The sequence below is a fragment of the Chelmon rostratus genome, chromosome 1 (assembly GCF_017976325.1).
Source record: "Chelmon rostratus isolate fCheRos1 chromosome 1, fCheRos1.pri, whole genome shotgun sequence".
Classification (NCBI taxonomy): domain Eukaryota; kingdom Metazoa; phylum Chordata; class Actinopteri; order Chaetodontiformes; family Chaetodontidae; genus Chelmon; species Chelmon rostratus.
In genome coordinates, this window is record NC_055658.1 from 31767384 (window position 1) to 31779700 (window position 12317).

Below are 12317 nucleotides of genomic sequence, written 5' to 3' on the forward strand. Positions count from 1 at the left end.
CATTCTGTCACACACAGACCGATCTCAGATGAGTCAAACTGCACAAACACCACATGACATGACACCACAGTGCACCGTGCACGTATGCGAACGTGGATGTTGGTGGTCTGAGAGCGGCTGGTGTCGGCCCGATGGCAGAGAGACACAAACAGTGAAAAGCAGAAAAAGTGAGGAAATATTCTTACCTTTAGCTCCTCGCAGGACGAAGCCAAACCCCTCATTCTCCTTTTTCTGGAGCACCACCGTCTTCTCGTCCACCACGCAGTCACTGTGGAGGAGATGCCGAGCAGAGCGCCCGTTAGCACAGCCCATCATCCGCAGCATGGCCACGGACGCCCTGCCCGAGTGGAGGTTCATGGTGCTGGAGGAGAGCTAGTCCGGCCAGGGCAGGGCAGGGCAACCCCGACCCCACCCCACCACCACCGCCGCCGCCGCCGCCTCCCCCTCCTCCTCCTCCTCCTCCTCCTCCTCTCGCCGGCCTCTGTCTCTATCAAACGGTATGACAGCGGCCCCGGCAGCCCGGCGACAGCATCTCCAGAGGAGAGATGACCCCCCCGGCCAAAAAAAAAAAAAAGAAAAAGAAAAAAAAGGGGGGGAGACGACGACGAAAGAGACGCGCCTCCCTCCCTCCCCGCTACTCCCTTGCTGCCGCCCTCTGTCAGCCGCCTCTCCTGCGCGGAGACGCGGGGTCGGCAGCGCGGTTACCCCCGCCGCAGCTGCTGCGGAGGCTCCGGCCGGCGGTGTGGGAGTGCTGCGCCGTCGAGCAGAAGCCACATCGGGCTGGTGGTGGTGATAGCGGCTAATGGCTCATGATGAGGCGGGGAGGAGGGCTGAAGCTCGCCGGGTTGGGGGGTGGAAGGAGAGAGAGCGCGAGGGAGGGAGCAGCAGAGGCTCGCGGCGGATGGATGTCTAGATGCGCGCTGCTCTGCAATGTGCAACCAGCTACAGAGCAGACTGGCTGGTACGGTGTATGTGTGCGTGTGCGTGTGTGTGTGTGTGTGTGTTGGCACAGAGCGGGTGTGTGGGAAAGGGGGGCGGCGGAGTGTCTTAACTTACTACCTGATCAGTTAATTGATTGATTGATAACCTGCGGGCTGCGCCTGTCATCTGCCAGTTCGATTCACTGACATCTCTCTTCCGTTTTGATCAATCAAATTTCTTTCTTTTGTAAATTTAAACTTTCTCCTTAATGCAGAAACTGTCACCTGTATCCACAACAAACTTACAGAGAAGAAGAAATCCACGCCGAGGACGCTAATAAAGGATGATGTAGGAGTGTGTTACAGTAATATTTTTGGACACCACTTGGATGGGCTACCATAGAAGGTAAAAGAAGCTTCAAGTGTAAAGAAAATCACATGCACACTGTCTTTTAATTTTTTAATATGGCGTTTAAAAAAGGATAGGTCTATACTTATGGTCTGTTTGGGGGCCCAAGGGACAAAATTTTGGTAATAAAATCACCAAAAACCAGCCAACACACAATGAACATGGGGCCCTTGAGGGACCCTGGGTATCTGGGGTCCACAGGCTGTTGTCTGCTTTGCCCAGTTGGTATAATCCAGCCTTGCCTGTTTGTCTTTCCTTGAATTCTGCCCATTTTGAGAACAAATATCTAAACATGACTGAGATCAGTGCATGAAAATGCTCTCAGGTTGATTTTCCACGTTTCTTTCTTCATTAAAAAAGAGAAGCTCTGCAGTCAGCCCGCAGCTTCAAACGCAGATTACAGAATGCATGTGACATTATGTCTCCCAGTTCCTCCTTTTAGCTAACAGCAACAGCAGCTGCGCTTGTTAATCCCGACCTCCACTGTTGTTGCTGCAGTTGTGTGTGTGAGGAAGAGGAATCCTCCATATGGTGATGTAGCTTCTGCACTACAAGAGAAGGATTACTCCAAAATGAGAAGCACAGCTTGAAGTTTGACTCAGCAGTAAACTGTCTAATCTGACATCTTCCCCTTCGCTCGTAATTCCGTATGTTTACCAGGACCAGCCCCCCCGGTCGTCATGTATGAATATGCATAAAATGGTACGTTCCATCTCTCATTTCCTGCAGCAATCATGGCCGGGGCTGGTGTGGCGAGACCGATCAGAGTCATCCGAAGCAGAGCTGAGCAGGGAACCAGACGGGGGGGAGCTGCAACTTAAAGGCCGAGTTTGCTCCTCCAGCCTGGGGGGTTTGCTGTAAGGGTGCATCATTCAGCTTATATTAGGTGCAAAGGATTACACTGAATAGACACGTGGGATGAGAGAGAGAAAAAGACAGAGAGAGGGGAGAATAAAGAAGGAGAGAGAGGTGCGACTGCCATCCTAGCAACAGTTCCCTTAGCAACGCAATCTGTCTAGAGAGGAAGAGGCCCACACTGCTGACACACTGAAGGTTATCTCCCAGCACTCATTCACACACACACACACACACACACACACACCCTCTGGCTCATAGCGGGCCACAGGTAATCACACCTAGATCACCCAAATCTGACATGGTGGCAGCTCCCACAGGTCAGCCTGACAGCTTATCAAAGGTGTCATCTTGTTCAACAAGTGATGAGAGGGGGACAACGGGGCTGAGGCTGCTTCATCAAAACAAAGTGGAGCATGCAGGATGTGGGACATGCTGCTCAACAGGCTGTATGGGATGGAGTTTACCCCAGGGAGCATGCTGCCTCAATCTGGGCTCCGCCGTGGGAGGCCGCGGTGTATTTATAGTCTGGAGGAGAGGCTCTGTATGCGATGCAACGGCCGTTTGTTTGTCAGACATTCATCTCCTGCTGTCCACGGGAAACTTTTTATTGGAGTTTGGAGGTCTGCCTCAAGGGTGTTTAGACAGTCATCAAGCTCCTGGACTGCGTGACTGATGGCTGGTGGAGAAAATGATGCTCGCTAATCTATCAGTCATCGCGGAAAAGGGCTTCTAACCTCTCATTGACTCGCTCCGAATGCGACAGCGTGCTGTCAGTCACGCGCATTCCTTTGTGCCGTGTCACTCCACATCGACTCCTCGGGCACCGGCGCCATCAGCGTTTCGTCTCCGACAGCAGGGAGCTGATGCAGCGTGTATGTAAATCCACATCTGGCTTTTCCTCCCGCTGCATCTCACCTGGCTGCAGCCGCAGTCAGCGAGGAGGCGACCGCGAGTCTGCCCACGAGTCAGACTCGAGAGCTCCTGCACTCTGTGCCAGTGCAAAACCTTTGTTGCTGGAGTCGGACCGAGCTTTTAGTCTTACACCGTCATCAGGGCCTGCAGCGTTTTTACAGGAACATGAAAAAACTGCTGTTTCTTTTTACAGCTCTCTCTTTTCACGTTCACGTTTCATGTGTTTGTCTCTAAACATGTTGGGACGATGCTTCAACATCTTAAATCATCGAATTTTCTAGAGCCGCAGATAAATCAGATAAACAAAAGCTAAACAAAAGTTATTAAATCACACGGCGGTGGCAGTTTCCTGTCGTCAGGGTCAACCTGCAGGCTGCCTGAGCCTCGAGGTGCAGCGCTGTCAGTCTGCTGGACATCAACACAGTTTGGATTTATTGAAGCACACAATGAGCTGTCAGTCAGCCATTAACCACACTCTCCATCCATCACGGTAACCAAAAGTGCCATAATGTCCACAACCTTTACACCACATCACGTTTTTAAGCTGCTCTGGCTGAGAGCAGCCAAGCAACAACCAACAAGAGCAAAGCTTTACATGATCTCATAAAGCCTCACAGACGGCGCGTCCTTGATTTCCTGTATAACTGCGACACACAGGTGCGACCATCACAACCTGATCCATCACTTACAGCTCGTTCCTCGCTCTCGCCCTGACGCCCTGAGATTTCGTCGTCTTTACTCTCTGGGTCTCAGCTGTGGTTGTGCAGTAAAACACAGTGAAGCAAAGCTCTTGCTGCAGGTGTAGAGGGCTGTAGTGATTCAACCTCAAGCAAACAGTGAGGTGGACGACTGAGAAATCTGGCTGATTATATTTCATGTTTAATCAGCCTTTGACCCAGGAAACACCTGTCAGGTAACATCTATTACTGAAGACACTGAGGTAACGTCCTCGGTGTGTGTTTTCTGGGTAGCTTTTTTTTTTTATTTTTAGCAACCTGTAGCGTACTGTTAGCCAACAATAAACAATGTTCACTGGGCCTGTCGATGATATTTTGGTGCTGCTCACAGCTCAGTCTACCTTTCCTGTTCCTTTGTGAATGCAGGTCAAACCGCTGTTTGGCACCTTCCTCCTGTCCATAAACACACAGAACAGGGGAGTTCCTGCCTCAAGCTAAATGGAACTGCACCTTCTGCCAATTAAAAAACTATTCTGAAGCGTTAAAGAGCAAAGGAGGGACTTGATGTGATCCAAAACAAATGCACACGAACATCTGATGTGGAAAAAAATATTAGTTATGGCACAGTTTGCTCCACGAGGGAGCGTAAAATCCATATGTCTACATCCAGGTTCAGGTTTCATTTCCAGCCGAGATTTCCCCTGGATCTTTGAAGTCACATGGGGCTTCAGTCTATGTCACAATCCACATTCGGCCAACCAGCCGTCATCGCTGCACTGGGTCAGAGATGGTAGAGGAGGCTCACCTTGACAGAAATGTCACACTGTCCTCCATGGTCTCATCACCACACACACTTCCACATCTTATATTTCACTACATGGGCCCGACATTTTGGCAGAAGTATCTTGATAATTTATTTAAGCAAATTAGTACAAACACAATGTAAAAATACTGTGTTCAAAGTGCTGCATTTAAAATTCTACTGGACTAAAAGTTCAGTGTTGTCAGCAAAATGTTTGAAGTATCAAAGGTAGACATAATGACCCCTCACAAACTATTATTATTATTATTATTGTTATCATTTTAATGGATTCTTTTTTATTTAATGTGTTTCACAGTTAGGGAAACAGTCGTATATCAGAATTGTTATTGATGGCTTTTCTGTTGATCTGCTAATTAATTAACTAAAAACAACAATTCTGATATACGACTAATCATTAAAGGGGAACTCCACCAAGTTTGCACATCACGGTGTGTTTCCCGGTGTTTGGCTGTTCTACTAAATATGTGACAAAAGTAGTAAAAAGCCTTCAGTGTCTCAGAGGGAGCTGCTGGTAAATGTCCTCAAGTGATGTCACTCGAGTCAGCGTCATTTGAAGACTTTGAAATCTTTGGGTGTGTTAGCCAAAACTAGCATAACAAACCTGAACCTCTGATCTGAACTGTCAGCAGTGTTGCATTGTGGGTAATGTAGGAGCCACATGGACACTGAAGAGACGACGTCTCTGGTTCTGCTGAACCGTCTGCTGGGAGACATGTGCTCTCCGAACATGTGATTCACTACTTCTTGATTTGGAGACTAAATTAATTGATTATTTAAAAAAAAGACGAATCGTATTGATGAAGAAATATTAGTTGCAGCCCTCAGACTCTTTAATAATTCTAACTCTGTAGATAAAATGAGAACTGACTATTCAGTACTCAGACTACTTCATCTCTTATTAATGCAGTTTTTACAAGTTTGTGCAAATCTGCCAGCATTTCATTCTCCCTCCAGAACAGCAGGAGGAGGAGGAGGAGGAGGAAGGTCATACCTTCAGCCATGCAGAGGTTAAAACAGCTTCACTCTGCAAACGGCTGCATGCCTGATGATGTCGGAGCGACGACCTGGCGTGATCAAACACAACCCGGAGCTGATTCATATTCATGCTCCTGCAAGGACACGCAGCTCACCTGCGCCATCGATTTTTCTAAATGGGATTTGTTCAGGATGGAGGATAAACTCCAAGCTCTATGTATCCCTCTCTGTGTCACACACACACACACACACACACACACACACACACACACACACAGAGGAGGATACATCTATCTTCATTTCTAATGAAGCTTGTATTGAAGTGGATGTGACAACAGAGAAGACAAGAGTGGAGCAGAATAACTTAAGTGCTGAACATGGCGATGTTCAGGGGATTCAACGTCAGGTACCATTAGACACTTAGCTGAAAGGACAGGATGGCATCTTAAATCCTCTTTTCCTGCCACGACTTTCCCTTATTTTCCCTCCAGAACAGAAGAAAGGTTTCCATCAAAAACTGAAGCTCGCAAACCAAACAGCTCCACGCAAACATAAAAAGGTTAGCAGATAGATTTTGTATTGGTGTGTAGATTTAAGTGCACTCAGAAACTGGAAATTATCATTTAAATGTTTTGTTGTCTGCATGTCACACACGTACATACACATGGTTTGAGCGTGTGTGTGAGCTCTTACCTGGAGGCGTCGAAGCTGTCATAGGAGCCCACAGTGTAGTGTCTGAAGAGCTTCCGCCTGTCAGCGCGGTCCGCTCGGGAATCTGCCAAAGCACAGCAGATCAATAGAGATCAATATTCACAGCCCTTTTGTAACCAGCGACAGCAGTTTGGGGGCAGAGCACTGACGTGGACAAGCGTCGGACAGGAAAACTGATATAACGCCACCTGAAACGCTTCTGTCCGAGCGGCCAATCCAATAACACGACGGGACATTTGAACCTCACGTCGTGTCAAAGGCTTTTTCGGGGACAGTTATTCCTAAAGGAGAAGTTTGACCAACACATGCACGCAAATACAAGCAGCATCTCTCAGAGCTGAGAGATTACTTCCTGACAGGAAGGAATCACACCTCTCATCTCTGTGAGGTAAATGTAAACATATCTCATTTCAGGCATTTGCACAAATGACGGGTGCTGTCTTCTGTCCTGCTGAGGACAGTCTCATGCGTCTCTCGGCAGCATCCCGACCTACAGCAACATCAAATCTGCCCCTTGGATTCGCAGCTGTGGCTTTAAGGATTTAGGCTGACAATCCAAGTCACTGTATTATCGTCAGTAATCCTGTTGATCCTGGAAAATGAACTGATTCTAAACCTGCGTGAGCTGAGACAAAGCTGTAAACAAAATCTGACATATTATCACCTTAAAAAGTTGTTAATGCTGAACATTTACAACATTAGCACCCAGTTACAGTCCAATACCCATTTACCTGAGGAAGAAAAATCATTTATTCTACACTGGTATAAACTACTTCAACAAGCTCCCTCTAAAATGTAAATTGGTTTATGAATGTTTGAAATCTACAGTAAATGGAACAGTAATTAGAGACAATCAGTAATAAACATACAAAGATGTATAACACTGCATCAATTAGAAGCCCCTATTGAACTTTAATTCATATAAATTGAGAATAGTGCTGAAACAAAGATCCAGAGGGTGGCAATATTGGCTAATAAATGGAGAAATAAGAGACTTGACCGTTTGACCTGCAACTGCAAAAGGTGTTTGTCACACTCTGAACGTGTGGAACAGGCTTGTCAAACCCATAAAGGGCGGCGGGTTTTCGTTCCAACCAAGGAGGAGCCCACCAGGCCAACCAATCAACATCAAGGGATCGCTTTGTAATCAGCTGAAGATCAGCTGATTAACTGATGCCAGCCTGGTGTGCCAACCTGCAGCCACACGGCCCTTCATGGACTCAGTTTGACATGCTGGTGTAGAAGGTGAAAAAAGGACGCATTATCTGTCCTCGTCTATCTGCAGTGTCATTTAAAGAGCATGTGCAGCCACAATAAACTACATAACAGCGCCAGCAGCATCACCACAGAGCAGACTGTCTATAAAAAGGTGGATTTTAAACACACACATGACCTGCAGAGTGAAGAGTCCTCCTGTCTCAGCCCATCTCTGCCACCTTGTCCTATTGAGCACCATCTCCTCCCCCTTTCTCTCCCTCTCCCTCCTTCCTTCACATACTCTCTCACACCAGCTGTCACACTTTCACAGAAACTCCATCTCCTCTGATCCGGCTTAGATCTTGTCATCTTTGCAGGAACATTTTTTTTCTCCCCCCCCCCCCCGTGATTCTACGTCCACAGTGTGAGATTGGAGGAGGGCGGATGTGGCTGGAAGCAGATGACGGGCACGATGGAGGCGAAAAATGGGTTACAGCTTTATTCTTCCAGTGAACAGGGGGGAGTTAATATGTGTAAGGGAAAAAAATCTGAGTATGGAAGGAGAGAAAAATACATCCGCAACATAGTCACACTCCATAGCAACTGCTGTCTGACTGCGACCAGCTGGTTTCTATGGTCACAGATCAATGGAGATGCACAGTGTGTGAGTGTGTGTGTGAGTGTGTGTGCATATGCATCACTGAATGTTAACATAAAGTACTCACGTTTGTGTGTTGTGTGAAAACATGCACATTACACTGTGTATTTGTGTCTTTGTTCTGTCAGCTGTTTATCCTGGAAGCATGTGTATAATGTGTGGATAATGTGTGTGTGTGTGTGTGTGTGAGCAGCAGTACATTCTGTCAGGCATCTGGGCCTCCCTGGGCTCCCTCCAGTTCTTTATCTTTCCCGTTACTCGTATCTCACCTCGCGATGCGAGGGAGTGATGCGAGAATGAGGTGCAGGAATTGACGTAGCGTGTGTCTGCCTGATGGGGATTACTCAGCGAGCGTCGCTCCGAAGCAGCGTCGCTACCTGCAGAGCGACGAGCTGCGCAGCTGCATCGCTGGAACTGCAGTGGATGATCAAATTATGTGATTTGCTGTTGTCCTGGAAGATGTTTTTCTCTGAAATCACTACAGTCTTTGAGCAGTCAGTTGATTTGATTCATTCTGTGCATTTATTTTCAGACATGCTCGAGTGTCTGGTCTGCGGCTCTAGGGATGGAAACTTTGGCATGTCCGGCTGTCAGTCCACCGCTTTGATGTTGGACAGAATTCTTGGATATTTGGTGCACGCATAGATGCTCCCCTCAGGATGAATTGTAATAACTTTGGTGATCCTTAGCGCCACCATCAGGACAAAATTTGGACTTTGATTGACACTTTGATTTGTGGCCAAATACCAGCAAAACTAATGGCATTCCCATCAAACTCGGCTGAACTAAGAGGATGAAAATGGTAAACATGAAAACACAGTGGCGTGCACGACTTTTTGAAGGGCAGGGGCGGAAAGGAAAAAAAGGGCAAGGACACACATATAGTGTGTCCTTGCCACTGAAGAGGGCACTTTAGCACGCGTTTTGGCATTCAAGAGGGCACTTTAGCACGCGTTTTGGCTCCCAGGGGGCACTTTAGAGCGCCTTTTGGCGTCCAAGAGGGCACTTTAGAGCACGTTTTGGTGTCCTAGAGGGCACTTTAGAGCGCGTTCTGGAGTCCAAGAGGGCACTTTAGAGCACGTTTTGGCTCCCAGGGGGCACTTTAGCACGTGTTTTGGCTCCCAAGAGGGCACTTTAGCGTGCGTTTTTCAAAAACTGGGCCACAAGGGGGGTGGTTGCCCCCCTGTGCACACCACTGTGAAAACATATACATATATATTCATATAGACGTATATATTAGTGAATTTCTCCATTGTGCGATCAATAAAGTCTGCTCTGATCTGATATACATGCTTACATTTTAGCATGCTGATGTTAGCATTTAGCTTGTATAGAGCTGCTAGCTTGGCTGTAGATCGTTTAACTTTTCACTGCATGATTTTCCTCTTGTCGTGGTTTCCATTTGTGAATGTTTTAATCTTGTGCAAAGCCACAGCTGCATCACAAACAGGCCGCAGATGAAATATAACGCTGTCATGTGCAACCTGCAGCGTGCAGGTAATGAGTGGAGGAAGTGATGGAGAGAGCAGGAGGAGCAGGGGGTCACTGGAGGCCCGAAAGCCTGAAACTTTGCAAAGCGCTGCAGAATAAATGTTTTACTAAAACATATTCTCATATGAACCAAAGGTGAAAATATAAAATGTGAAATTTTTAATTGTCCATAAAGCTATTATGAGACTTTTAAAATAAAGATAACTTTAAAGCCATAACAGAATGAATATGTTTATGAATTAAATAGATAACTTTTCAAATAGTTGTGCTATTTAAGCATGTTTAACAGTTGGCTCTATATCATCTCTGACAGTCCCATCAGATCAGCAGCAGCACCCAGTTACTGAAGTAATTCCCAGCCTGAGGCCAGATGATGCCGTGTGATGCTGAGTAAATACAGCCTGCATGGTGCGATGGAGCAAACGCTGCGCATCCCAAAACACCGCTCACCTACAGGGCGTCTGACATTCAGGAGCTGCTGGCCCTGCTGCTGTGGCCTCGGTGCCAGATGTGAGAGTGAAAGTCTCATGTTTTGTTTTATTCACAGAAGAAAATAATGTAAAATGTACACATTGCATATAAATGTGAATTTCTAAAGGAGTTAGTGAACAGTGAAAAGGGAAACGCACGTCTCTGCTTCTACATTACCGTGAAACTAATTAACGCTGCAGGGTGATGAGTTAAACAACACTAATTAAGGAACAGATACGTGTACATACATTTGTTCATGTGATTTCTCCTCTCCCCGGTGTGTTAAAAGCATCACTGATCTTCAGTCACAGTGTAAACATGTACACACCGTGAGTTCAGATCTGCACCGACATGATCTATTAAAAGTACAACGTGGTGACATGTGATCTGTGTGGAGGTATCACAAGGAGCTAAATACAGGTGACAGGTGGCAGGTATGGAATCACCTGGACCTACTTCAACAGGCAAAGACCTGCTGTGCACAGATCATGTACAGTGCAGGCATTAGACATGTTGTCACATCACCTGTTCTCTTTGTGTCCGAATGTGTTTTATGTGTTGGTCTTAGACACCTGTGACCAGATTAAATGGACATTTTATGACTTTATCCCAGTATTTTTTAATCAAAATGTTAAAATGTGACTACTTATGGGCAACAGAATGATAGATAAAAGCCTTCAGCTTTTCCACTCCATGACTTTTAATTCCAGAATTTACACCTCGAAGTTGGCAAATACATTGTAATTGAACAGCTAACTGAAGAAAATATAAAAAGTCTTGTTTTGAAAATCTTGGCTGTGTGGTGTGATAAGAAAAACTGTCAGTCGTGAATTTGATTTTGCACAAACATCAGATGGTGACAAAGACTCAGGAGCAGAACTTTACGGCAAACGAGCTTCCAGCTGATGATATTCATCTTTTAAAAACGGATCTAAACCTCAGAGTCTGTTTCCAGGTGTCGAGGAGTCCAGCTCGTATATCTGATGAGCCACGGCGTCTGATGTGTCCTCGAGTGATGTCACTCGAGTCAGCGCCGGTTGAAGGCTACAAGTTTGAAAACGAAAACAATGTGTTGGTGTGGAGTTAGAAAGAAGTGAGCTACATTAGCTGCTACTCCCATAATGCACCTGTGATGTAGGCAGCAGGTTTAAGAAGGAAGAGGAGAGTCTGGAATAAATCCGATGACCTCTCTGGTTCTGCTGCGTTTCCATCGATTGTCAACAGCGCCATTGATCATTGATCAGGAGCTGACAAATGTTTCTGCTCTTCTACAATAAATTACACAGAATTTCAAGCCCCCCCGCCCCCATGTTTTGAAATACTGAGGATTGATCTTTATAATATCATGAAGGGTGAAGAAGCTCAGTGTTGTCTCAGCGGGTTCACTCTCAGCTCAGTGACACACTGAGAAGAATTCAGACAAATCTGCAGCGTTTGCTTTCAGGTCTGAGAGGCTGCCCCCCCCCCCCCCCCCCGACACTACCTGCACTGAGCTGTGTGTGTGTGTGTGTGTTTCCCATACATAGCTCCTCAAGTGCTCTCAAGGGTCCAAACTTGAACCCTAACAAAGCATGTCTAAGCAGGGCTTAATCCTCCAGCATCACATGTATTGAATTAGAGGGATTAGAAGCTAAAGGTGTTTAAGTTGAATCAGCATGTGTGTGTGTGCGTGTGTGTGTGTGTGTGTGTGTGTGTGTGTGTCGGGGTTGATGGGATGAAAAGGTAAACCGCATGCTTGCTCGCATGCGTCTCATATGCGAGAGTGAAAAGATATTTTCGGCTGCTTTTGATCACATCTATCATAAATCTTTCTGAAAGCTCGTCCAGATCAGATCAGATGCCAACAAACACAAAGTATAAAATCAAAATATAGCTTTAAACTCAACAATGTCAACCTGAACGTCCACGCAGACTCACTGCAGCTTCCGTCTCAGGGCTGCATGAATGATTTAATAAGACTGATAATGAGCATCAGTCGAGCAGGATTCAGATTATTTCTTTTTGGATTAAAATAATGATTTCCATCCTGTGCTGCTCTGGCCTGCCGCGAGAACACAGTGATTTCAGAAAGAAACGTCTCACAGAAAATGAGAGGAGGGGAGAAAACAACCAGCAGATGTTTTGCCTGTTCGGTGACTCTCACATCTGGAGGCTCAGTGAACGTCCAGGCTACGAGCGGCGAGTGTGAAACGTGTCCAATCAGTAAGAGCTGCGT

General features: G+C 46.4%; 1 protein-coding gene across 2 annotated transcripts in view; it reads right to left on the bottom strand.

Moving 5' to 3' along the window:
• LOC121606397 (SH3 and multiple ankyrin repeat domains protein 2-like) overlaps nt 1-12317 on the bottom strand; it is a 198406-nt gene that overhangs the window by 48412 nt on the left and 137677 nt on the right. For both annotated transcript variants that reach the window (XM_041936707.1, XM_041936698.1), the window contains exons 14-15: nt 6268-6349; nt 186-268 (exon numbers count right to left, since the gene is read on the bottom strand). In XM_041936707.1, the coding sequence (XP_041792641.1) occupies nt 186-268; nt 6268-6349 (165 nt within the window). The remainder of the gene's footprint in view (nt 1-185; nt 269-6267; nt 6350-12317) is intronic.